At 39.0% G+C, this 24,650-nt stretch overlaps 2 protein-coding genes across 3 annotated transcripts in view; one reads left to right on the forward strand and one right to left on the reverse strand.

Annotated features, from left to right (window-relative positions):
* Positions 1 to 22,863, forward strand: part of USP50 (ubiquitin specific peptidase 50) — a 48,820-nt gene extending 25,957 nt beyond the window's left edge. The window contains exons 7-8 of the mRNA XM_082734818.1: positions 15,997 to 16,235; positions 22,777 to 22,863. Of these exons, the coding sequence (XP_082590944.1) occupies positions 15,997 to 16,188 (192 nt within the window). The 3' untranslated portion in view covers positions 16,189 to 16,235; positions 22,777 to 22,863. The remainder of the gene's footprint in view (positions 1 to 15,996; positions 16,236 to 22,776) is intronic.
* USP8 (ubiquitin specific peptidase 8) overlaps positions 17,075 to 24,650 on the reverse strand; it is a 74,111-nt gene continuing 66,535 nt past the window's right edge. For both annotated transcript variants that reach the window (XM_082734783.1, XM_082734782.1), the window contains 6 exons: positions 23,431 to 23,643; positions 22,768 to 22,978; positions 21,299 to 21,535; positions 20,299 to 20,441; positions 18,146 to 18,278; positions 17,075 to 17,972 (listed from right to left, as the gene is read on the reverse strand). In XM_082734783.1, coding sequence (XP_082590909.1) covers positions 17,787 to 17,972; positions 18,146 to 18,278; positions 20,299 to 20,441; positions 21,299 to 21,535; positions 22,768 to 22,978; positions 23,431 to 23,643 — 1,123 coding nt within the window. In that variant the 3' untranslated portion in view covers positions 17,075 to 17,786. The remainder of the gene's footprint in view (positions 17,973 to 18,145; positions 18,279 to 20,298; positions 20,442 to 21,298; positions 21,536 to 22,767; positions 22,979 to 23,430; positions 23,644 to 24,650) is intronic.

A 24,650-nucleotide genomic window follows, 5' to 3' on the forward strand; every position in this document is an offset into this window, starting at 1 on the left:
TCCTCTTAAATTTTTTGGAATAGTTTGAGAACAATGGCATTGGTTCTTCTTTACATGCTTGGTAGAATTCACCTCTGAAGCCATCTGGTCCTGGACTTTTGTTTTTTGGGCAGTTTTTTGGTTACTGTGACAGTTTCATTGCTGGTCATTGATCTGTTCGAATTCTCCATTTCTTCTTGCTTTAGTTTTGGTAGGTTTTATCTTTCTAGATATTTATCCATTTTTCTATGCTGTCCAATTTGTTGGCATACAGCTTTTCATAATACTCTTACAATTGTTCTTATTTCTGTAGTGTTGTTCCTCCTTTTTGTTGGTAATTTTCTTTATTTGGGTTTTTTTTTTTTTTGTAAATGAGTCTTGCTAGAGATTTATTAAATATGTTCACTTTTCAAAGAATCAGCTCCTGGTTTTATTGACCTATCTTATTGTTTCTTTTAGTTTATCATTTATTTTTGCTCTAATCTTTATTATTTCTTTCAGTCTTCTGTTTTGGGGTTGTGTTTGTTCTTCTTTTTTCTAGCTCCTTTAGGCATAAGGTTAGGTTTTGAGCTTTTTTTTTCCTTCTTGAGGTAGGCCTGTATTGCTATAAACTTCCCTCTTAGAACAGCTTTTGCTGCATCTCAAAGATTTTGGACCATTGTTTTTCATTTTCATTTAATTCCATGTAATTTTTTAAAAAGATTTTATTTATTTATTTGAAAGAGAGCACAGCAAGAGACACAGCAAGAGAGGGAACACAAGCAGGGACAGTGGGAGAGGGAGAAGCAGGTTTCCCGCTGAGAAGAAAGCCGGATGTGGTGCTTGATCCCAGGATTCTGGGATCACAACCTGAGCGGAAGGCAGACGCTTAATGACTGAGCCACCTAGGCGTCCCTCCATGTAACTTTTAATTTCTTCTTTGATTTCTTGGTTGACCCACTCATTGTTTAGTAACATGTTATTTAACCTCCAGGTATTTGTGCTCTTTCCTGATTCTTTCTTGTTGATTTCTAGTTTCATAGCGATGTGGTCAGAAAAGATGCATGGTATGCTTTGATCTTCCTGAATTTGTCAAGACTTGTTTTGTGACCTAACATGTGATCTATTCTGGAGAATGTTCCTTCCCCATTTGAAAAGAATGTATAATCTGACATTTTAGGATGGAACATTTGAATATATCTGGTGAATTCATCTGGTCCATTGTGTCATCAATCAAAGCCATTGTTTTCTTGTTGATTTTCTGTTTAGATAATTTGTCCATTGATGTAAGAGGGGTGTATAATAAGATACTATTATTATCAATTAGTTCCTCTAGTGTGTTATTAACCATTTTATGTGTTTGGGTGATTCTATGTTGGGTGCATAAATATGTACAATTGTTACAGCCTCTTGTTGGATCATCCCCTTTATTATTATATAGTGATGTTCTTTGTCCCTGTTAGTCTTTGCTTTAAAGTCTATTTTGTCTGACATAGGTACTGCTACCTCAGATTTCTTTTGGCATCCATTGGCATGATAAATGTTTCTGCATCCCCTCAGTTTCAATCTGCAGATCTCTCTTGGTCTGAAATGAGTTTCTTGTAAGCAGCATATAGATGGGTCTAGTTTTTGTATATTTTGTTTTGTTTTGTTTTGTTTTGTTTTTTATCCATGCTGTCATCTTATGTCTTTTGGCTAGAGCATTCAGTCCTTTTACATTCAAAATAATTAGTGATAGATATGCATTTATTGCTATTTTGTTACTTGGTTTGTGGTTGTTTGTATAGATATTCTCTGATCCTTTCTTGACTCTTTAATGTTTTGTAGTCTTTCTTAGATATACTTGGATTCCTTTCTCTTTATTCTTTGCATATACAGCATTATTTTTTAATTTATGGTTACCATTAGGTTTGCATATAACATCTTCTGCTAATAGCAGCCTATATTAAGTTGATGGTCACTTAAGTTTAATCCCGTTCTTTTCTTCTCTGCCCCCACGTTTTAGGTATATGATGTCCTATTTTGCATCATTTTATTTTGAGTCCCCTGACTGATTTACAGAAATACTTACTTTTACTGCTTTTGTGTTTCTTACTTTTCATATTCTCACTGATGGTCCTTTTTTCCACTCAAAGTGTCCCCTTTAATATTCCTTGTAAGGCTGGTTTAGTGGTCCTGAAGTCCTTCAGTATTTGTCTGGGAAACTATTTATTTCTCCTCTTTTGAATGATAGCCTTGCTGGATAGAGTGTTCTTGGCTGTAGATTTTCCTTTTTTCAGCACTTAGCAGGCCAGAAGGGAGTGGCATCACATATTCAAAGTTCCTGCTGAAAAACCCTCTTACAGGGGTGCCTGGGTGGTTCAGGGGATTAAGCCTCTGCTTTTGGCTTGGGTAAGGATCTCAGGGTCTTGGAATCGAGCCTGTGTAGGGCTCCCTGCTCAGCAGGGAGCCTGCTCCCCCACCCACTGCCTGACTCTCTGCCTACTTGTGATCTCTCTCTCTGTGTCAAATAAATAAATAAAATCTTAAACAAAACCAAACTCTTTTACAGCCTTACGGGGTTTCTCTTGTATAACTGTCTTCTTTTTCTTGCTTTTTTTTTTTTTTTTTAAGATTTTATTTATTTGACAGAGATCACAAGTAGGCAGAGAGGCAGGTAGAGAGGGGGAGAAGCGGGCTCCCTGCTGAGCAGAGAGTCCGATGCAGGGCTCGATTCTAGGACCCTGGGATCATGACCTGAGCTGAAGGCAGAGGCTTTAACCCACTGAGCCACCCAGGCACCCCTTTTTCTTGCTTCTTTATAAACATTTTTATCACTATTTTTTTTGCCATTTTAATTACCTTTTGTCTTGATGTGGACTTCCTTGTGTTGAATTTTGGTGGGAAATCCCTGTCCTCCCTAGATCTGGGTATTTGGGTCATTCCACAGATTAAGGAAGTTTTTAGTTATTTGTCAAATAATTTTTATGCCCCCTTATCTCTGTTTCTTCTGAGATCCCTATAATGTGGATGTTATTATACTTGATGGGAGTCACTGATTTCCCTAGTACTACTCCCAATTTAAATAATTTTCTTTCTTCTCCTTTGCTCAGCTTTTTTACTTTCCATTATTCTGCCTTCCAGCTCATTGATTTGTTCCTTTGTTTCTTCTAGCCTGCTATTTATGCCATCAAGTGTATTTTTAATTTCATTTTTTGCATTCTTCATTTCTGGTCAGAAAAATAATAAATCTTATAAATATTTTTTAAAAGAACCAAAGTACAATGATTTTTTATTTTTAAATCTCCTTAATAACCAAAAATATATTCAAGAATGTAAAACACAAATATGACATTAAACATTAGTTGTTTTTACTTCATACCAACCTGACATTTAGTCTAGAAAATAAACAAAAACATGTTGAATGAAGTGTTACTAAAATGCTAACAAAATCATTTTATTATAAACCTAATACATGCACTTGAAGGTTCGACTGCTAGGAATTTTAAGATCGGGTTTTAAAAAAATTTTTTTTGTAACTTATTTATCCTTTTTGTTTTTTTCTTTTTAAAAAATTTTTAATTATTAATTTTTATTAACATATAACACAGGTGTGTGAATTGTCAGGCTTACACACTTTACCACACTCACCATAGCACATACCCTCCCCCATGTCCATAACCCAACCACCCTCTCCAACCACTTCACCACCAGCAACCCTCACTGTTTTGTAAGATTAAGAATCTCTTATGATTTGTCTCCCTCCTGATTCCGTCTTCTTTCATTTCTTCCTTCCCTAACCCCCCCAACCCCTACTCTGCCTCTCAAATTCCTTATATCAGGGAGATCATATGATAATTGTCTTTCTCCGATTGACTTATTTTGCTCAGTGGAATACCTTCTAGTTCTGTCCATGTTGTTGCAAATGGCAAGATTTCATTTCTTTTGATGGCTGCATAGTATTCCATTGTGTACATATACCACATAATATCAGTTTAGTCATTAATAACAGTATATAATAAAGCACAGGAACACAGGCCCATAGATGTCATCCTTGCCCCTTCCCCTCAGAATCATGTCAGAATGAAGTTGACAGTTTTGCCAGGCTCTGAATCCCCAGTGACCCCTGTCCCTGGAAGCAAAGAGGATACTGTCCCTCAACTCCATATAAGCCGTAATAAAACAAAGCCTAAGCTTTCTTACCTTCATAAAGGAAATGGCCAGTTTTTTGATAAATACAGAAACACTCTAGGAATTCACTTTATGAGTTTACTAAACACATTTTGCAAGAACCAACTACACAAAAGTTTCCTTTGAAATTTGGTCTGCAAATTCATGTAACAGGTTGGAAATTCAAAACCTATAAGAAAATGAGAAGTAGGGAATCCCTAATCCTAACCTGTTGCAATTATTAAAGAGATATACACACATACTAAAAAGTTTTGCTCACGGAAGGCACAAACTAAAAAAGGGATATGCTTTTTGAGTAAAAACAAAAGAACTAGCCGATATCCTTCTTTGTTTTTTATCTCTGTGTTAAGGGTCTCACGGATGCCCTCTACTCCAGTGAATTTCTTTGTGGTCATTACTTTAAATTCTCTATCAGGCATATCACTTGTATCCATTTCACTTTGGTCTCTTTCTGTGGTTTGATCCTGATCTTTCATTTGGGAGATACTTCTCTGTCCCTTCATTTTGTCTAACTCTCTGTGTCTATTTCTGTGTGTTTGGAAAGTCAGCTACATCTCTTGCTCTTAGTGGTAACAGTTCTATGAAGAAGAGGTCCTGCAGCACAGTGTCTGCAGTCTCCCAGCACCTGGTGCATCAGGGAGTTGTTGTGTGTGCTTTGCTGTTGAATCATGGCCCCTTTTTTCTTCAGTCCTGTTGTCAGCCTGTTGTGGGTGGGCCCTGAGGTGTGTCTGCTTGCAAAAGGAGACCTCCCCCCATCACTGCTGGAAGTGATGTCCTGTGAAACACGCAGTTCAGGAGGTGTGGGGTAACAGGTTTGCGACGGTCTTCTGCGGGGCCTGACCGACGTGAGTGGGTCTGGGAAAGGTAGATCCGCCCAAGTGTAAGGGGTTGGGGTTTGATGCAGGCATGCTAGGAGCATCGGTGCCATGCTCTGGCCTCCATGTGGCCTCTTTCCTGTCTTTAGTTGTGGAGTTTGTTGGCGGACTTTGGGTTGTTTTTTGGGTGATTCATGCTGATATGGGTGTTATCTGTGAGATGAGCTCAACTTCAGGTCCTTCTACTCCACCATCTTCCCAGCCCTCTGGGTATTAGTTTTGTATCTTGCAACTTTACTGAATTCATTTATTCTGGTCACTTTTTGGTAGAGTCGTTAGGTTGTCTATGTATAGCTTCATGTCATCTGCGAATAATGACAGTGTAACTTCTTTACCAATACAGATGCCCCTTTTTTCTTTTGGTTGTCTGCTTGCTATAGCTAGGGCTTCCAGTATTATGTCGAATAAAAGTGACAGTGGGCATCCTTGTCTTGTTCCTGATTTTAGAGGAAAAGTTCTGTTTTTCACCATTGAATATGGACCTGTCATATATGGCCTTTGTTATGTTGAGGTATGTTCCTTCTAAACCCACTATTGAGACTTTTAAAAATGAATGTTGTACTTTGTACTTTGTTGATGATGTTGTACTTTGTCAAATGCTTTTTCTGCATCTATGGAGGTGATCATATGATTTTTATGCTTTATTGATTTGTGAATATTAAACCATCCTTGCATTCCTTGCATCTCCAGGATAAATTCTACTTGATTGTGGTGAATGATTTTTTTTTTTTTTTTTACAAAATGTTACAAATTTGAATGTCATTCTGATGCAGGGGTCATGCTAATTCCTATCCTTCCCATTTTAGTATATGTGCTGTTGAAGTGAGCATAGTAAATTAGCCTTTAACATGTAGTTGATGCAGTTTAATATTTTGTAGGGTTTTAAAAAAAAATTTATTTATGAGAGAGAGCAAGTAAGCACAAGCATTGGGGGTGGGGTTTGGAGGAAGGGCAGAGGAAGAGGGAGCAGCAGACTCTCCAGTGAGCAAAGAGCCTGATGGGGGGCTTGATATCAGGCCCCTGGGATCATGACCTGAGCTGAAGACAGCCACCTAAGGACTGAGCCACCCAGGTGCTTTTATGGGGGGATTTTGCATCTATGTTCTTCAGGGATATTGGCCTGTGGCATTTTTATGGTGTCTTAGTTCTGGTATCAGGATGATCCTGGCTTCACAGAATCAATAAATTTGGAAGCTTTCTTTTGTCTTCTATTTTTTGGAATAGTTTAAGAAGAATGGGTATTAGTTTTTCTTTAAATGTTGGGCAGAATTCCCCTCTGAAGCCATCTGATCTGGAATTTTAATTGGTAGTTCTGTTCTTTTTCTTTTATTTTTTCTTTCTTTCTTTCTTTCTTTTTTAAGATTTTATTTATTCATTTGAAAGAGTGCACAGCACCAGCTGTGGGGAGAGGCAGAGGGAGAAGCAGACTCCCCGCTGAGTAGGGAGCCAGATCCCAGGCTTGATCCCAGGACCTGGAGATCATGACCTGAGTGAAGGCAGATGCTCAACTGACTAAGCCACCCAGGTACCCCTTTAGTAGTTTTTTAAATCCAATTCACTTTTGTTACTAGTGATTGGTCTCTTCAGGTTTTCTATTTCCTCCTGATTGAATTTTGGAAGATTATGTTTCAAGGAATTTATCCATTTCTTCTAGGTTTGTCTAATTTTTGGTGCATAATTTTTCATAAATTTTTTAAGATTTTTATTTATTTGACAGAGATCACAACTAGGCAGAGAGGCAGGCAGAGAGAAAGGAAGGGAAGCAGGCTCCCTGCTGAACAGAGAGCCTGATGCGGGGCTCGATTCCAGGACCCTGGGATCATGGTGTGAGCTGAAAGCAGAGACTTTAACCCACTGAGCCACCCAGGCGCCCTGTCCCTTTCCTATTTTTTTTTTTTTTTTTAAATCTCTCTACCTCTAGAAGGAGAGGAGAAGGGAGTCAGGAAAATTGGAGGGGGAGAAGACTCCATAGGAGACTGTGGACTTTGAGAAACAAACTGAGGATTTTGGAGGCGGATGGGTTGGTTGGGTGAGAGCCTGGTGGTGGGTATTAAGGAGGGCACATATTGCATGGAGCACTGGGTGTGATGCATAAACAATGAATCTTGGAACACTGAAAAAATAAGATAGAGTTTAAAAAAATAAGATAGCAAATTCTATCATTTGCATTTTTTTTTAAAGATTTTATTTATTTATTTGACAGAGAGAAATCACAAGTAGATAGAGAGGCAGGCAGAGAGAGAGAGAGGGAAGCAGGCTCCCTGCTGAGCAGAGAGCCCGATGCGGGACTCGATCCCAGGACCCTGAGATCATGACCTGAGCCGAAAGCAGCGGCTTAACCCACTGAGCCACCCAGGCGCCCTATCATTTGCATTTTTTAACAAATAAATCTTTTCCTACTACAAGTATTAAAATGCTGAACCTTTCAAAAAAAAATCTCTATACCTCTGTTTCTGCTCTGATCTTCATTACTTTTTCCTTCTACTAAACTTGGGCTTTATTTGTTATTTTTCTAGTTTCCTTGGTGTGAGATTAGATTGTTGGAGATTTTTCTTGTCTTTGAGGCAGGCCTGTATTACTATAACTTCCCTCTTAGAGCTGCTTTTGCTGAATCCCAAAGATTTTGGACCATTTGTGTTTTCATGTATTTTTTTAAATAACTTCTTTGATTGCTTCATTGACCTCTTTGTTGTTTAGTATCATGTTTATTAGCCTCCCTGTTTTTTGTGTTTTTTTTTTCAGGTTTTTTCTTATGATTAATTTCTATTTTCATACTGTTGTGGTCTGAAAAGATGAATGGTATGGTTTCAGTCTTCTTAAATTTACTGCCACTTTTTTGTGGCCTATCATCTGTTTCAGAGAATATTCTGTATGAACTCGAATGTGTATCCTGTTGTTTTGTATGCAATGTTTGTTTATATCTGTTATGTCTGCTGGTATAAGGTTTCATTCAAAGACATGGTTTCCATATTGATTTTTCTTCCTGGATGATCTACCCATTGATGTAAATAGGGTTTTAAGGTTCCCTACTATTATTGTATTAAGTTATCTCTTTATGTCTGTTGATATTTACTTTATATATTTAGGTACTCCAATGTTGGGTGCATAGATATGTACAATTGTTATGTTCTCTTGTTGAATTGATCACTTCCCTGTTACATAATGCCCTTGTCTCTTCTTAGTCTTTGTTGTAAAGTCTGTTTTATCTGTGCTACAAAGTATTGCTACTTTGCTTTTTTTCTTGGCACTTCCATTTGCTTGGTAAATGTTTTTCCATCTCTTCACTTTCAGTCTATAGGTGTACTGAGGTGTGAGAGGTCTCTTATAGGCAGCATGTAGATGGTTTGTGTTGTTGCTGTTTTTAATCAATTCCACCACCCTATGTATAGGCCATTTACATTTTATTACTGATAGGTATGCATGTGTTTTCTGGTTGTTTTTGTAGTTTTGTTCTGGTCCTTTATTGTGATTGATTTTCGGGGTGTGTTATGTTTGGCTTTTTTACTCTCCAAATTTTGTGTTCTTAAAGCAGGATGTCTGTTTCCTTCCTTAGGTTAGGGAAGTTTTTAGCTATTATCTCTTCAAATAGTCTTTCTTTTCCTAAAAATAAAATCTTTAAGAAAAAAGAAATCTCTATATCCAACATGGTGTTTGAACCCCCATCCCTGAGATCAATGTTGCATGTTCTACTGACTGAGCCAGCCAGGTGCCCCTCCACCAATATGTTTTCTGTCCCCTTCTCTTCTTCTGGGATCCCTATAATGCAAAACTTCACTCGATGTTTTCCAAGACATACCTTAACCTATCCTCATTTTAAAGATTCTTTTGTTTAGCTTGCGTGCTTTCTATTACCTTGTCTTCAAGATTTTTGATATGTTCTTTTTCATCTGCTAATCTGCTGATTGCCTCTAGTATATTGCCTCTAGTATTCTTCAACTCTTTTAAGAGACTCATGCTCTACCGACTGAGCTAGCTGGGCACTGACAACTCTGTTTTGTGTGTGTGTGTGTGTGTGTGTGTGTGTGTGTGTGCATGCACATGTGTGTGAGCGTGTATGCGTGTGTGTTTAGTATTTTCTATTTCTTGAAGTTCTCATGAAGTTCTACACTTCTCTCCAGCCCACTGATCATCTTTTCAACCATTATTTTTGGTTCTTTTTCATTTTGCTTAGCTCTGTTTCATTTGGTTCTTTTCCTGTGATTTTTGTCTTGTTCTTTCTTTTGGAGCATATTCCTCTGTCTCCCCTTCTCTTGACTTTCTGTATTTGCTTGTATGGCTTGGGTGGAATGGCTGTTCTCCTAATCTCGAAGGAATGGTCTTGTGTTTGTTATCTGGTATGTTGACTTTGTGTGCTTGGGACTTATGCTGGCTGGTTGGATCTGTGGATGGTGTGGGCCAAGGGTTCTGGGGCTCTTGGTGTAGTGGGATCCATGGCAGGACAGCTAAAGCTAAAGTGAGTGACTGTTTGGTCCCTGGTTTCTCTATACAGTGGGTGCCCTGACAGGACAGCTGAGGCTAAAGTGGGTGCAAGCCAGGGTATGCTGAGGCTCAATGCATAGAAGGCACCTTAGCAGGGTAGCTGAGGTTAAGGTGGGTGTTGTCCAGGGTGTCTCAGATCTCTCTACACAGATGGTACCTTGAAGGGTGACAGGAACAGATGCACTGTGGGCCAAGAGGCCCTGGAGCTTCTGCACAGCAGGCACCCCAGCAGGACTGCTAAAGCTGACGGTGCAAGACAGGGATCCTGTGGCCCTCCATGCAGTGGGGCCCCCTTTCAGGCCAGGCAAAGCCGAAGCAGTCCTGGAGCAGTCTGTGCGGGTGGTGCCTGGCAGGGCAGCAGGAGCTGAGATGCTGTGAAGGCTGGGAGGTCCCTGGGTCTCTACACGGGGGCACCCTTGGAAGACAGCTCAAACAAAAGTGAGTGCAAGCACAGGGGCCAGGGCTGTACACACAAAGAGCAGCTTGGCAGGGTAACTGAAGCTGGAGTGTAAGCCTAGGGTGTTTCAGGAGTCTCTGCTAGAGTCGAGATGGGGTACAGGCCCAGAAGGTGCCCTGGCAGGCCAGTATAGTTAGAATGGGCATGGGCCAATTTGTGGTCTCTGGGACCTCCCCACACAGTGTGTCCTGGCAGGACAGCTCTGAAGCGGAAGCAGTTGCAGGCTGGGTTGTCTTAGGGCTCCTCCCACCAGTGGGAAAGGTCAGCTGAATGAGGTTCAAGCTAAGGTTTCCGAGTGTTCTGTGCAGGGTGTGTCTTGGCTGAGTGACCGGAGCTGAGGCTGGTGTGGGCAGGAGCCTTCCAGGGTGCCTGGTGCTGTGGGCCCTGGCAGGGTGGCTGGGACAGAGACAGGAGCCGGGTGCTCCCGGGGCACTCCCTGCAGGTCTGGAGTAGACGTCCATCGGCAGGTTTCACAGTGGTCTGCGTCCCAGGGGCCCTGATAAGCTGCCCAAAGCTGAAGTGGTGTGGGCCTGGAGTACCCCAGTGTGCTTTGCGCCTAGGTCACTTTGGCATAATGCTAGGGCTGTGGTAAGCACTGACCAGGGGGAGTCCTGGTATGTTCCGGCCGTGTCCCGGGTGGGACAGCTGGGGCTGGCTTGGGCTAGGCCAGGGGCAAAGTGGTTAGGGTGCCTGGACTAGGCACTGGTCTACGCTGTCAGGGTGGAAGGCAGCATAAATTGTGTCCAACAGGCCTCCCCCCCCCCTCCCGGAGAGTGTTCTAGCAGCTAGGACTCGCTCTTGTATATGCTAGTTGCTCTCTTAAAAATGTTAGGTTTATTTTTTGTGCCCAAGGACAGAGGAATCTGTTCCCAGTCCCTCAGTATTCCTCTCCACAGACCCTTCATTCCTGGGCCCCCATTTCTCTTGTTGTTCCCTTTTGCTCTTCTCCTGTGGTGCAGAGGCTGTTAAGTTGGCCCTTGGGTCTTCAGGAGTTGCACTATAAATAGATGTAATTTGGTGTGTTCAGTGGAGAATGTGAAGTCAGGATCTTCCTACATCACCGTCTTGGATCAGATCTCCCCTGGCTGAATTTTTTATGCTGGCCTTTTTTTTTTTTTTTTTTAATATTTTATTTATTCATTTGACCAGAGAGATGCAGTGAGAGAGGGAACACAAGCAGGGGGAGTGGGAGAGGGAGAAGCAGGCTTCCAACTGAGCAGGGAGCCTGATGCGGGGCTCAATCCTGGGATCATGTACTGAGCTGAAGGCAGATGCTTAAGGATAGAGCTACCCAGGTGCCCCTTATGTTGGCTTTTAAGGGCAAGGACTCGGTTTCCGATTTCCTATTTCTGGCTCTCCTAGCATTAAGTCCCATTGATTATTTTGAAGCTCCCAAAGTAAATCCCCACTGGTTTTCAAAGCCAAATGTTAGGAACTCATTTTCCCAGGGCAGGTCCCCCGTGCTAAGGGTGCCTGGTGTGGGGTCTGATCCTCTCCTTTCTCTGTGCTCATAGTGTCCTCCTGTTCATGGTTAGTCCTGCCAGGGGTAGGCTGTCTCCATACCTCCTACCCTTTTTGATGTGTGGCCTTCCCTGTAGATAAACAGTGGAGGGTCTCTTCTTCCCGTCTTCAGCTCATTTTCAGAGCTCGTGGCATAGATGGAGCGGGTATCTCATTGTGTCTGTGGGTCAAGGTGAGCTTGGGATCCTCCCAATCCACCATCTTCTCTGACTCCATTTAATGTTGGCTTTATATATCCGGTTGCTCCTCTACTGGGTACATAGACATTGACAATTGTTAGGTCTTATTGATTTAATTTCTTATTAGGTAAAGTCCTTCCTTGTGTTTTATTATAGTCTTTGTTTCAAAATCCACTTTATCTGAAACAGGTATTGCCACCCCAGTGTTTTTTGTTTTCATTTACATCCCTTCACTTTAAGTTTTTTTTTTTTTTTTTTTTTTTTTTTTTAATTTTTAAGTAATCTCTACAGCTAACACGGGGCTCAAACCTAGCCCCGACACCAAGAGTCACACACGACCCTGACTGAGCCAGCCAGGGCCTCATTCTATGTCTTCAGGTCTGAGGAGAGACTCTCAATGGGCCGCAAAGAGATGGGGCTTGTTTTTCGTGCATTCAGTCCTGCTGTCCTTTGTCCAGCTCGTACAGTGCACTTACATTTGAAGCGCCGGTAGACTGGTACTTATTGCTAGTTTGTTCATTGCTGGTTGTTTTTGTAGTTCCTCTCTATTCCTTTCTTCTTCTCTTGCCCTCTGACTTTATTCAGTGTTATGCTTGGGCTCCTTTATTTTTTGTGTATTGTAAGTTTTTGGTCTGTGGTTAGCATGAGGTTCCTGTGTAACATCCTGCAACAACAGTATTAAGTTTGATGGTTAAGTATGAACACATTCTAAAAGCACATTTTACTCCCTCCTCCAAGTTTTATGCAATATCCATGTCCTATTTTACATCCTTTTTTATATTCCTTGAGTAACTTATGTAGAAATAATTTATACTACTTTGTGTTTTAATCTTTATACTAGCTTAATAAGTGATCCATTACCTTTCCTGTGTGTGCTTTTTTACCTGTGAAAATTTTTCCTTTCATGATTTTCTTCTAGTTTATGGCCTTTTCTTTTTCACTTAAATTTAAAGTCTCTAACCTTGCTTGTAAGGCCAGTTTAGTGGGGATGAACTCCTTTCACCTTTGTTTGGAGAAATTCTCTCTCTCAGGAACTTGCCTGGCATCTTTGTGCAGAGGCCACGCTCAGCTTCGGTCACGCGCCGGTGTTTAGTATGCGCTCTCCCAGCACCCAGCACCCAGCTCCCGTCCAGTTCTGAGTGATGACCTTGCTGGGTAGAGTACCCTTCACTGCAGGTTTTTTCCTTTCAGCACTTTGAGGAGATCAGGGCAATCCCTTCTGGCCTGAAAAGTTTCTGTAGAAATGTGTACTATCCTTTTTTTATTTTTTTTTTTTTGGTAGTTTTCAAGATTTTTCTTTGCTTTTGTTGTTCTGCAGTATTATTTTTATTTACCCTTAGTGTTCCTCGTATTTCCCAAATTTGAAGATTTATAACTTTTATTAATGGTTTCCAATCATTATTTTAATATGGTCTTGCTCCTGTAATACAGTTTTCTTTTACTACTAGGCATACACGGAATCTTCTTATTCAATTTTCCATCACTACTGCGTTCAGGGTAATTTCCTTAGCTTCATTTTTATAGTTTATTCACGGTCTCTCCAGTTCTATGTACTATTTAATTTCTATACCAACTTTTTTTATACTGAATTTTGAAGTATTTTTCATTTCTGGAAGTTCTCTAGCTTTTTGTTAGCTTCCTTAAGTGTCTATCACTTTATTATTATTATTATTTTTAAGATTTCATTCATTTATTTGACAAAGAGTGAGCAAAAGCAGGGAGAGCTACCGGCAGAGGGTAAGGGAGAAGCAGGCTCCCCGCTGAGCAGGGAGGCCGATGCGGGTCTCAATCGCAGGCTCATGACCTGAGCCAAAGGCAGATTAACCAACTGAGCCACCCAGGTGCCCCTGTCTATCACTTTAAACATGCTTTTTTGGTAGTCTCTGTTTGGTAAATCCATTATGTAATCCTAGGGAGGGGGAGTTAATCATGCTCTTTATTGCCTTCTGACTCTTACTCACAGAGGGCTGTTTCCATGTGTGTTCTGGAATTCTGAACCGTGAGTGGAACATCACTCTGGTTTTCCTATGTGTGGATCTCGTACAGCCTGAATTAAAGCACACCTATCTGGAAATAGAATGTAATTCTCTCTTCTTTTGCCATATGCCACTCAAATAATTCTCAAAATAACGCCCAAAATAAATTCACAGGCTTCTGAGGCCATTGCAGGTAGCATAATTTTGAATCTCAAGTAAGTCTGTGCCCACAAATTCTAGGAATGACTGACTCTCTGCACCAAGAGCATAAGCTAAGACAAGTACAGTTTATCCTTTACTGAGGGTGAGTGTCGTAAGAATCCTGGCTATGCGTGTGGCTCTCAGTCCAACGCCCCCGCTTGCAGAAACCTAAGACTTCACCTCCTGTGCATGTGTAACCTTTGAAACGCATGCACCCTACGTTCCAGAGAGGAATGGTCTTTACACCCAGGCAGTCATGGCATCAACCAAATATTTGGCTCTTTTATTTCCTGTTGTCGGCCCCTGGGGATTACTCTCACCATAAACTCTTTCAATACCAGTCATGGATTTCAAAGGGTGTTTACCAAGTTTATCCAACTTCCCTTAGTTTTGTAACTAAGGATTTCACACTGTCTTCTGTAACTGCTGGAAATTCAAGTGTAAAAAGATGTTGTATCTTCATTTATGTCAAAAAAAATTTTTGACATTAAGTTATCCAAACTGAATGTAACATCCAGCTGTGATCAGTTTGATCCGTTCCAAACAATACTTCGTCTTCTGGACACTACATATCCACCAGATGTTTTTTTATCAAATTATATCACACTCTCATGGGCACCATTTTATACATAAGGAAGCTGAAGCATATCAGCTTAAGGTCACAGGGCAAGGACCAGGACTAGAGCTTGGATCTTTTTTTTTTTTTTAAAGATTTTACTTATTTATTTGACAGAGAGAGATCACAAGTAGGCAGAGAGGCAGGAGAGAGCGAGGAGGAAGCAGGCTCCCTGCTGAGCAGAGAGCCCGATGTGGGACTCGATCCCAGGACCCTGAGATCATGACCTGAGCCGAAGGCAGCGGCTTAACCCACTGAGCCACCCAGGTGCCCCGAGCTTGGATCTTTTAAGTGTCAGCTTTGGGATATTTCTGTAACCTGTACTGTGAGAGGTAGGGAAGATGAAGGTCTAAGGGAACATTTTTAAGTACCTCCTACATGCTAGTTCTGTAATATCAAAGACACCTGCTGTGTAAGACATGTCTTACTACTCCATTTTCATAGGTGGGGAAATTAAAGCTCAGAAAGTTTAAGTAATTTCCTTAAGGTCACTATATAGTATTAGACCTGACTTTACAGTCAGAACGGACTATAAAGATCCATTTTCTGGGATGCCGGGGTGGCTCTGGTGGTTAAGCGTCTGCCTGCTTCTCCCTCTCCTTGCAGCAGCTGCCCCCTGCTTGTTCTCTCTCCCTCCCTCGGAGAAATAAAACCTTAAAAAAAAATCCATCTTTCCCCCTCTATACCAGGGGTCAGTAAACTTACTCTGTAAAAGGCCAGATAGTAAATATTTTAGGCTTCATGGGCCACATGGTCTCTCTCACAACTATACAGCTTTACTATTGTAGTGTGAAAGCAGCCACTGAGAAACATAAAATGAATGAGGATGGCTGTGTTCCCATAAAACTTTATTTACTGAAATTTGAGTTTTATATAACTTTCATGTCACAAAATATTTTTTCAAACATATTTTTTCAACAAACTATGAAATGCATTCTTAACTCGGGCCACGTGACAACAGGCCACATTTGGCCCATGGGCAACTGGTCTGTTACCCCTGCTCTTCACCCTCCACCTTCTGTGAAGTGGGGCTCTGTGGTGTCTGTTTCACACATTCCTTTACGGGGTGAAAGATATGGGGAAGGGAATGGAACAGGTTCTTCTTCGGATGTTCCATGACGGGGGTGGGGGGGTGTTGCTGCCCAAGTTCCTCATGCAGTTGTTTAACTGTCTTTTTTTCATGTTTCTCCTTAGCCTATCTTCAAAATTAAACTGTAAGCTCACTTAGGAAAGAGCTCGCTCTTCTTATTTTACAATTTCCTTTAGTCTTTAACAGTCTATGTATAGTAGGTGCTCAGTATTCAATGATAAATATTCAATGCTGCCAAACACTATTGTATTTCATTCACAGACTCTTTACATAGTCAATGGGCCCAATTTATAAGCAGTTCAATGAATGAAAAGTAACATAGCAGTCAGGCCATATGTAGGATTTAACACTATCACCACTACCTTTTAATTTAGTGTAAGGGACAATTATGAAGAATATTTTTGGCCCTACTGTTTTGTTTCAGTAGAGTTATTTGCATGTGAATATTAAGTCTGACATTACTTCTTCCCCTAGAACCACTTCGGTGACCTGGATGGTGGCCATTATACTGCTTTCTGCAAGAACTCAGTGACCCAGGCCTGGTATAGCTTTGATGACACACGAGTCAGTGAGATTCCAGATACTTCAGTTCAAACTGCTACAGCCTATCTCCTGTTCTACAGCTGCCAGCCCTTTTCTATACCTATAACAAAATGCAAAAGCTAGGAAAAAGGGTATTTCCTGGAAACTGCAAAACAAGCGATCAGAAACTGGTACTTAAGTTTTGCTTTGTCATTAAACTCTTGCAACTTACTTGCATCACTGGCATTTTTAAGTCTTTCTGGTATATTATGTGCCCTTTTACATAATAAAGCTCTACGACAGACAGGTCTGGGCTTACTGAAAAAGGCAGCATGAAAATGATGAAATGCTACTCAATGGGGGCCTTCAAAGCACTGCAAATTATGTATAGATTTCAGGTTTCAGAATTCAATGTTTATTAAGGTGAAATTTTTTATCAGAGTATCTCAATTATATATATCCAACAAATTATTTTCCAAAGAGACTTCGTGGCGCTAAACCAAAGTAAGTTCAAGTGGCTCTGTGACCTTAAGAAATTAATCAGACAACTTAGTCAAGAACTCTAATCAGTCTCTTAGACCAATTGCAGAACATGAAAGGCTGCCAACCTCACAATTCAAAACCCATCCTTTCATCCTTTCCCGGACAGTCCACCAATAGTGACATCTTTCAGAAGTACCTTTTACAATCTTATTTTTATATGGAGAGTTTTTATTTCATCTATAGCAACTGAGTCCATGAGGTAAATCATAAATTCTCTTTGAATACATCATTTTGTAAAGATGTGGTTCTTAATGTAGTTCACTTTGCAGTCGTGCCTGACTCCTGACTTTCTATTTTAACTCTGACTTCCAACTCTGAGAATCCCAAGTGCTATATGCAGTTTTGGATCAAGTTGAAGGCAGAGTAAAGTCAGGTCCTCATGCAACAGTATAAGTGAACTAAATATTCAGTCAATATAGTAGGATCAAGTGTGTGTGTGTGTCTAAAATGGTTTGCTAATATAAAATTAAAAACAACACTTACAGGGTTTTAAATTATTTTTCTCATTAAGATTTTAATGTAGGTGTAAATGAAAATTCTCATTTTAAAAAATTAAAGAAAAGTTTCCATTTATTTTTTTAGAATAAAGATTTAGTGCACAAATACAGCCCAAAGCCAACAAAAAAATAGCTTTGCCCTGTCATTTCCCTAAGAAAGCACTGCAGTTACTCAGAATAGGCCAAAAGAAAAACAAACGATCCTCTGAGTTCTAGGCTTCACAAAAAAACCACATATTATATTATGTACATTGATTTGATGTGCAAGTGTGCAATAAATATATACACATACATTCCTATCTGCTTTACATCATTCTAGAGTATTCATAGATCAAGCTGGGATTTAGAAATGTGAAAAGGCCATAACAGTGAAAAGGAAAATAAAGATATAATGGTTTTTAGAATAGAATGCTATAGAATAATAATGCTTAGCTAGTTAAGTACTTTAACTTTGGAGCAAACTATAAAGGTTTTGAAATAAATGGTACCTGTAAGGAGTGCTTACTGCGATACTTGTTAAATATTATTAGTCAGTTTTTCGATAATAGCACTGACCTAAAATATATGGTGATAGTAACACAGCCCTCACTGTCCTAGAATTCCTCTATAGGGCCAGCTACAGCTATCCAGTATCTTTGTAAGTATGTCAAGAGTGGTGTTGCGTAGCTTCTTAAAAGACAACTAGCTTAAACCTACTTCTCTTTATGTGGCTACATCAGTTGCTCGTGGTCCCAATGAAGTATAAAAGAGGATATAAGCTGCCGAAGACTTCACCGAAGAAACCGAGATATCGGAAACTTCGTGATCATCGAATTTAAACCACCGCTGTCTTGCTGCATTTTTACAATAGGCGGTGTAGTGACCTCCATCCAGCCCACCGTAGTGATTCTGTGCCAAAAGAGGTTGAAAATCAGTTTGAGTTATTCAGAATATGTTGATAATTTCAATTTAAAGCTTTGTTCTTAAAAAAAGCTTTGTTCTTTTCCTATGAAGTAAGGAACCACTTGTACCTCTTCTTTGTAAGCAAAATATGAAAATATTAAGTTCGACAAGATACTTACTGAGACAGAAAACAAATTATATTTCTTCAAATTGTTCTTTGGACCAATAACATACTGTGACAAGTCAAGATTTTCTAATGGGAAGTCCACAGAGGTCTGTAGTTTTTGTTTCCACCTGCCATCATAGGAAAAACTGCAGAGCAAAACATGACAGCAATTATACCAACAGACCAAAAATCTCAGAAGGACTCTTAATTCATTAACATTCTAGATTTTTAGCCAGGACCATAAACCATTTCAAACACGTTCGGAATTTCAGTAGTGGAAAGACCTGTAAAGACGTGTGGCTTCATTTCTACTTTACAAACGAGAACACTGAGGCATACAGATATGAAATAAGTCAAACAGCTAAGGGGAGTAAAGACAGAGTCCTACTCCTACCTTGGTTCCTTGATCCCTAAGCCTTTGGGTCTACAAAGGCAACAAGCTATAATGTCCCAAGTTTATAATGCCAGTCACTACACAAATACAAAAGAGAAACTGAAGAGAGCAACTCTCATTTAAGATGGTACTATTGGGCACACTGGAGCTGGAAACTGCAAACACACAGACTACACAGGACTCCCCACCTCCTCCTCAAAAGTTGGCGTGACACTGCTTTGTTTTACAAAAGACTTGGATTAGAACCTGTTTTTGCTAACCAAAAGAAATCTAAAGAGGTTTGCTGCCTTTAAGAAAAAAGGTGAAAAGCTCAGCAGCATGTGTTTTGCAATAAGCTGGTGGGGGCAGCAGGTGCCCTGCCAAGCAGCAAGAGTGGCCCCACAAGCTCCTGCCCAGAATATTCGGCATCATGCCGCAGCTCTGAACTGTTCGCATCTGTGTTGTATCTTGACTTACACTGTGAATCTGTTTGCAAGATATTTTCCTACAAAAAGCCCAAGAGAAGGTTATTTTTGGGGTCTGGAAATGTTCAAAGACTTTCCATATAAATTAATGGTTAACTGCTTCTTTGCTTTTTGCCATTTTGGCTTACGAAAGATTTCACAGGAATACGTTTTCGGCATAGCAGGGACAAACTGTAATGGCATTCCACTGTCCTGACATACTCAAAACGCCAAAATACTGGTATGTTATAATATTACATATAATAATATATATTATTACAATATTAATAATGAATTAATTTTCAAACTGAATTCTGAACCATTTATATTTTTAGATATTCTGCAAAGAATATGCATCATTAAAAATTTTAAGAAAACAAACGTATAATCATTTAAAGAATGTTTCTCTATACCTCTACAATCCTCAAGAGAAAAACTGATGTAACAAGCTTTTGTTAGAAAATTTACATGAGGAATTTGAACACATCAATGCTGAAATGGTATCCGCCAAAGAATCTTCAGTAATACAAAATGAAACAAATAATAATAGAAATGCTTTCTTTGAAACAAAAATTACAGCTCTCGATAAAAAGATGAAACTTGACAGTTTTTGAAAATAATGACTCGTAGTTATCACTCCATGGATAGACTATATATAAAGACAAAAAAAAATCAAAAGACTGAGACATGTTTTATAACTCTCTGCTCTCATCCTTCTATTATAGGGTCAGGTTTTTCTCAGAGGCTGGAAAAATCTGGACAAAAAGGTCTGCACCCAACAATGGCATCTTTAACATCTTTAAGACTACATTTTAAAAAATCCTGTATTTAAGGGGCACCTAGGTTAAGTGCCTGACTCTTCATTTCAACTCAGGGTCATGAGGTTGAGCCCCATGCTGATGGGGGAGTCTAAGACTCTCAAGCTTCTCAAGACTTTTCCTCTGCAGGTGCATGCTCACTCTAAAATAAATCTTTGAAACAGTCTATATTTCATTTTCAGCACATGATTAAATCTTTTTTAGTTTAGTGTTTGATAAATTTTATTGGCTATTTTTATTTGATTTATAAATGTAAAATTCCACATTTGAAATACAGTAATTTCAATTACTAAAAATTGAAATAAAAAAAACTGAAATTACATAAAAGTTATGTTAACATTTTGCACTGTTATTGCAAACACTAAGGAACAAGAGTCTCCTCATTTCTGCCTTATTTCCCTAATGAGATAATTTTCCTTTCTAATGCATCCTCAGCAGGCAGTACAACAAAATTACTTGAAGGATTTAGAATTCCTTCATCTAATATTATAGAAAAATTTGTTTCCTTTACCGTTTCAGATGCACTAAAAGCACAGGTGGCAGTTTCCAGATTTCTATCTTTTTTAAAGAATCCCGTCGAGTTCTGCAATGACTGCAGTAAAACCGATTGTTATCTGTGAGCTTCTCTTCTTTGGAAAATAATCTAAGGCAATCCTGGAGGCAAAAACAAGTAGTAGTTACTCATTAATTCATTTCTTCACTGTATCACTCGGCATCTACTCTAGAAATTACTCTGCGGGCAGGACGGATCCAAGAGTGAACAAAGTAAACAGTCCCCTCATAAAGGTTAGGACCTAGTGGGGAACCCCGAGGGAAGAGCCGACAGTAAGGAGAGTGCAGTGCGTAGTGAGTGCTGCCTGTGGTGAGGGAAGCAGTCCTGGGTATCTGCCCTCTACCTGATGCCTCAGGAAGTATGGCTGGAAGAAAGGACATTCTCGAGAAAGCAAACACAAACATATCAATAAGCTAGCTAAATTACGCTAGTGTGAGGAAAAGAGTTATTTATTTGATCTCCAGATAGAACAAATTCTTACAAAAGTGAGCCTAAATTAGATCAATATACAGTTTTCAAACTTCTTCAAAGTGTAAAGTTTAAAAACCATCAATTCTGAAAGAATATTTAATAGGAAAATACCTTTTAAAAAGGAGAACTTTAAAAAAAATCTTTAAGTTTTTCTAATCAGACATAATTTTTTTTTTTTAAAGATTTTATTTATTTATTTGACAGAGAGATCACGAGTAGGCAGAGAGGCAGGCAGAGAGAGAGAGAGAGGAGGAAGCAGGCTCCCTGCTGAGCAGAGAGCCCGATGCAGGACTCGATCCCAGGACCCTGAGATCATGACCTGAGCCGAAGGCAGCGGCTTAACCCACTGAGCCACCCAGGCGCCCCTAAAATTTTTTACCTATAAAACGTTTATGTAAAAAGTAAAGAGCAGAAATTGCTGAATAAAGTATATGTTTGTATGCATATAAAGAGCATTTATTCAACAATCATTTCCCCTCAAGCTTACCTGTAATGTACATTTACTTGTAGAAGCTAAGGGTAGAGACAAATACATGAAGGCCTCAAATGTCCTAGACTTTTTGTGACAGGTGAGGCACTGTACCGTGGATTTAAACTGGCCCTGAAAAAGTGCAACAATAATAGATTCATTGAGCTGCTTGTGTTTCTGCCAAGCATGCTCTGCAGCTTTAAAGTCATCAAGATGATCATTATTTTCTTCTTTATGTCTCTTCCGATTATCAGCCTGGAAATAAGATTAATATTAAAATTTATATTACTATCTCAAAGTCAACATTTAAATACAAAATTGAAAGACTATATGGCATATACTTTGCAGATTTAAATACTTCTGCCTCCTTTCATGAAGAAGTTCTAATCTCATTAAGTATTACAAAAAATTCTAGCTAAAACCCCTCCCTGTATCCCTACTTTATCAGTAGGGTATGACTTATTTTAATTTATTAAATATTGTACATATTTATTTGAGTGTGTGTGAAAGAGAGGGAGAGAGAATGTGAAGCAGACTCTGCACTGAGCACAGAGCCCAATGTGGGGCTCGATCCCACAACCATGAAATCATGACCTGAGTCGAATGCTTAACCAGCTAAGTCATTCAGGCGCCTCACAGGACTTATTTTATAAAACAAATTAAGAAAATGTATTTTATTAAGGAATGGGGATTAAGGAGTACATTTGTCATGTTGAGCACTGGGTCATGTATGGAAGTGCTGAATCACTATACTGTATACCTGAAACTAATATTAACTGGAATTAAAATAAAAAATTTAAATAAAAATGTATTTTTTTTTATGTTGAAAATTTTACTTTTGAAGAGATGATATCTTAGATAGGATTTCTATTGTCCTAAGGTCATGGATGAATACACATACATACTTTATATATATTCATATATACATGTATACAAAATATTTATTTACATGTACATGTATGTGTGTATATATCTATATAGATATGTGTGCATATATATATGTTCAGTGGTAATAGTGATCCCAAAGGTATTTGAGAGATACGTGCCTCAGTAACTTTTCATGTGAGTCCTCTGGTTATATGAGGTAATTCTTATTTTAAGAAAGAAGGATAAAAATATCAAATACAAAAAATATAGAAAAATACAATAATAAAGACATTCAGGTGATCTACAGCTAATCTTTTATAAAATTTGTGTTTATGATTTACTTTCACATACATGTGGTCACAGTTATCTCCTTTTTAATATTTTTAATTTCTCACAATACAGCCTACCATTTTAATAAGCAAATGTAAATTATATATTTCTTTTAAAATATTAGACCTATCAGATATATTTGTTTTATAGTTCCCTGCCTTAGTACAAAGTTGCGAGATTTGAATAAACTAGCACTGAACAATTCCCAACTACAATTTTGAATTGCTATAAAAATTAGTGTTGAGCAACCCTAAAGAGTCTTTACAACTTAGAAAAATCAGATTTCTTACTTTATTTAGATCTTCATGGAGACCATCCATCAGGAACAGAAGCAGTTCTTGTGAATCTTGCTGGCTATATCCTGCAAACTGGTCATTTATCTTCCCAATGGTGATTTTAAAGTCTTTTGGACTGATATACCTGTACTGTCCGGTCCACAGGGCTTTCATAATTATGCCAAATTCTTCAGCCACTTCACCTTTATGCCCCAACAAATTTGACCTTTGCAAATAAAGTTAAAAAAAAAATTAAAAAAAAGGTTTTTTTGTTTTTTTTTAAGTTAAGGTACAGTGGGTTCCTGAGGTCAATATTAAATTCTTCATATACTGGAACCTAACCCTATTTATTTATTCAGAGGTTTATTACCAAATACTCATCTGAATCTTACTTTGATTATACCCTGCCACAACTTGCTTCTTTTGGGCTGTGAACCCTGCCCTATCTCTTCCTCCTCCTCAAAAGACTTCAGTTTATGACGGAGGTTCTGCCTTTGTGCACTGCTCCTCTCTTGTCTGTCCTTTACCAATCAGAGGAGGCTTTTCTCACATTTTTCTTAAGAATAAATATGTTTTTTCCCCTTTCCTAATTTAACTTCTCTGAAGCTGGTTAGTAAGGAAGTGTTACTTAGATCACCCTTTTAATACTACACTGCAACAAGTAGAAAATTTCTTTACCTGTTAATATCATCCTGGTAACAGTTTCGGTTGAAATAATCAGCCAAATGTGGAGCATTACATAGGCACTGCAGTATCGAGTTCATATAACAAGTATTTCCTAAATTACGAAGTCCAGTGAGAGCTGGTCCAGATCCTCCAAAAACAGGATTGAGGTTCCGAATCTGAGAAGCAGAAAGCCTTGTGATCTCAGCTTTAGGATAGCATGTTGGCCTGAGGAAAGAATGTACATTATGTCTTCAATTGCACTGCATCTAAAATTAAGGTTCATACTACAAATGGTAGCCAACAAGTCATAAGGTACTAGGTTTTACAACACATTTATTATCTAGGTAACACCGGTTATATTCTGTGATCTTCCCAAGAAACAAGTACCTTTAACCTCTTATGTGCGTCAATGGTTCTTACACCCTGAGACAGATTTCCCTGGCTTCTCATGAACAGGTAGCGTCTTCTGGTAGAGAGGGCTCTTTCGAATTCCTTTAAATAATCCTAGGAAGTTTAGCATTACCGAATGTTGAACTCAACCAGAATGCCAAACAAAGACTAAAAAGTTTATTACTGTAGAATAGCTATCAAGAGACAGGGATTATTTGGGTACCATTATCTGAAACATAAACGTGTGCTGACAATGTGGTAGCCACTGGCCACAGAGAGCTATTTAAATTTAAAGTGAAATTAAAAATTCAGCTCCTCAGTTACACCTGCTATAATTCTAAACAACCACTACCATACTGAACAACACTGGACTAGAGAATGTCTTTAAGACTTGTTATGTAGTGTATTGGACTTATATGCAGAGCTTCTAGAACTGCTACAGCATTAAGAAAAATCTTATTTTTTTATTAGTGATTTTAAGCATACTTTCAATCCTGAAATATTAAGAACAGATTAAACCATGTTTCAATCGGCTTTTCTTTACATGTGTTTTATGCTTAAGCTTCATGCTTTACATGAATGCTCAAGTATGCATGCATGTACTCCTCTGTTGCATACATATAAAAATACATAAATACTGCATGTGTGATTGTTTTCAAAAACTTAAAATCCTCAAGTTAACAAACTTTAATGAGAATGATGATTCATGGGCACCTGCGTGGCTCAGTGGGTTAAAGCCTCTGCCTTCAGCTCAGGTCATGATCCCAGGGTTCTGGGATCAAGTCCCGCATCTGGCTCTCTGCTCAGTGGAGAGCCTGCTTCCTCCTCTCTCTGTCTGGTTC

This window comes from Mustela nivalis (assembly GCF_964662115.1).
Source record: "Mustela nivalis genome assembly, chromosome: 6".
In the NCBI taxonomy this organism is placed as follows: Eukaryota; Metazoa; Chordata; class Mammalia; order Carnivora; family Mustelidae; genus Mustela; species Mustela nivalis.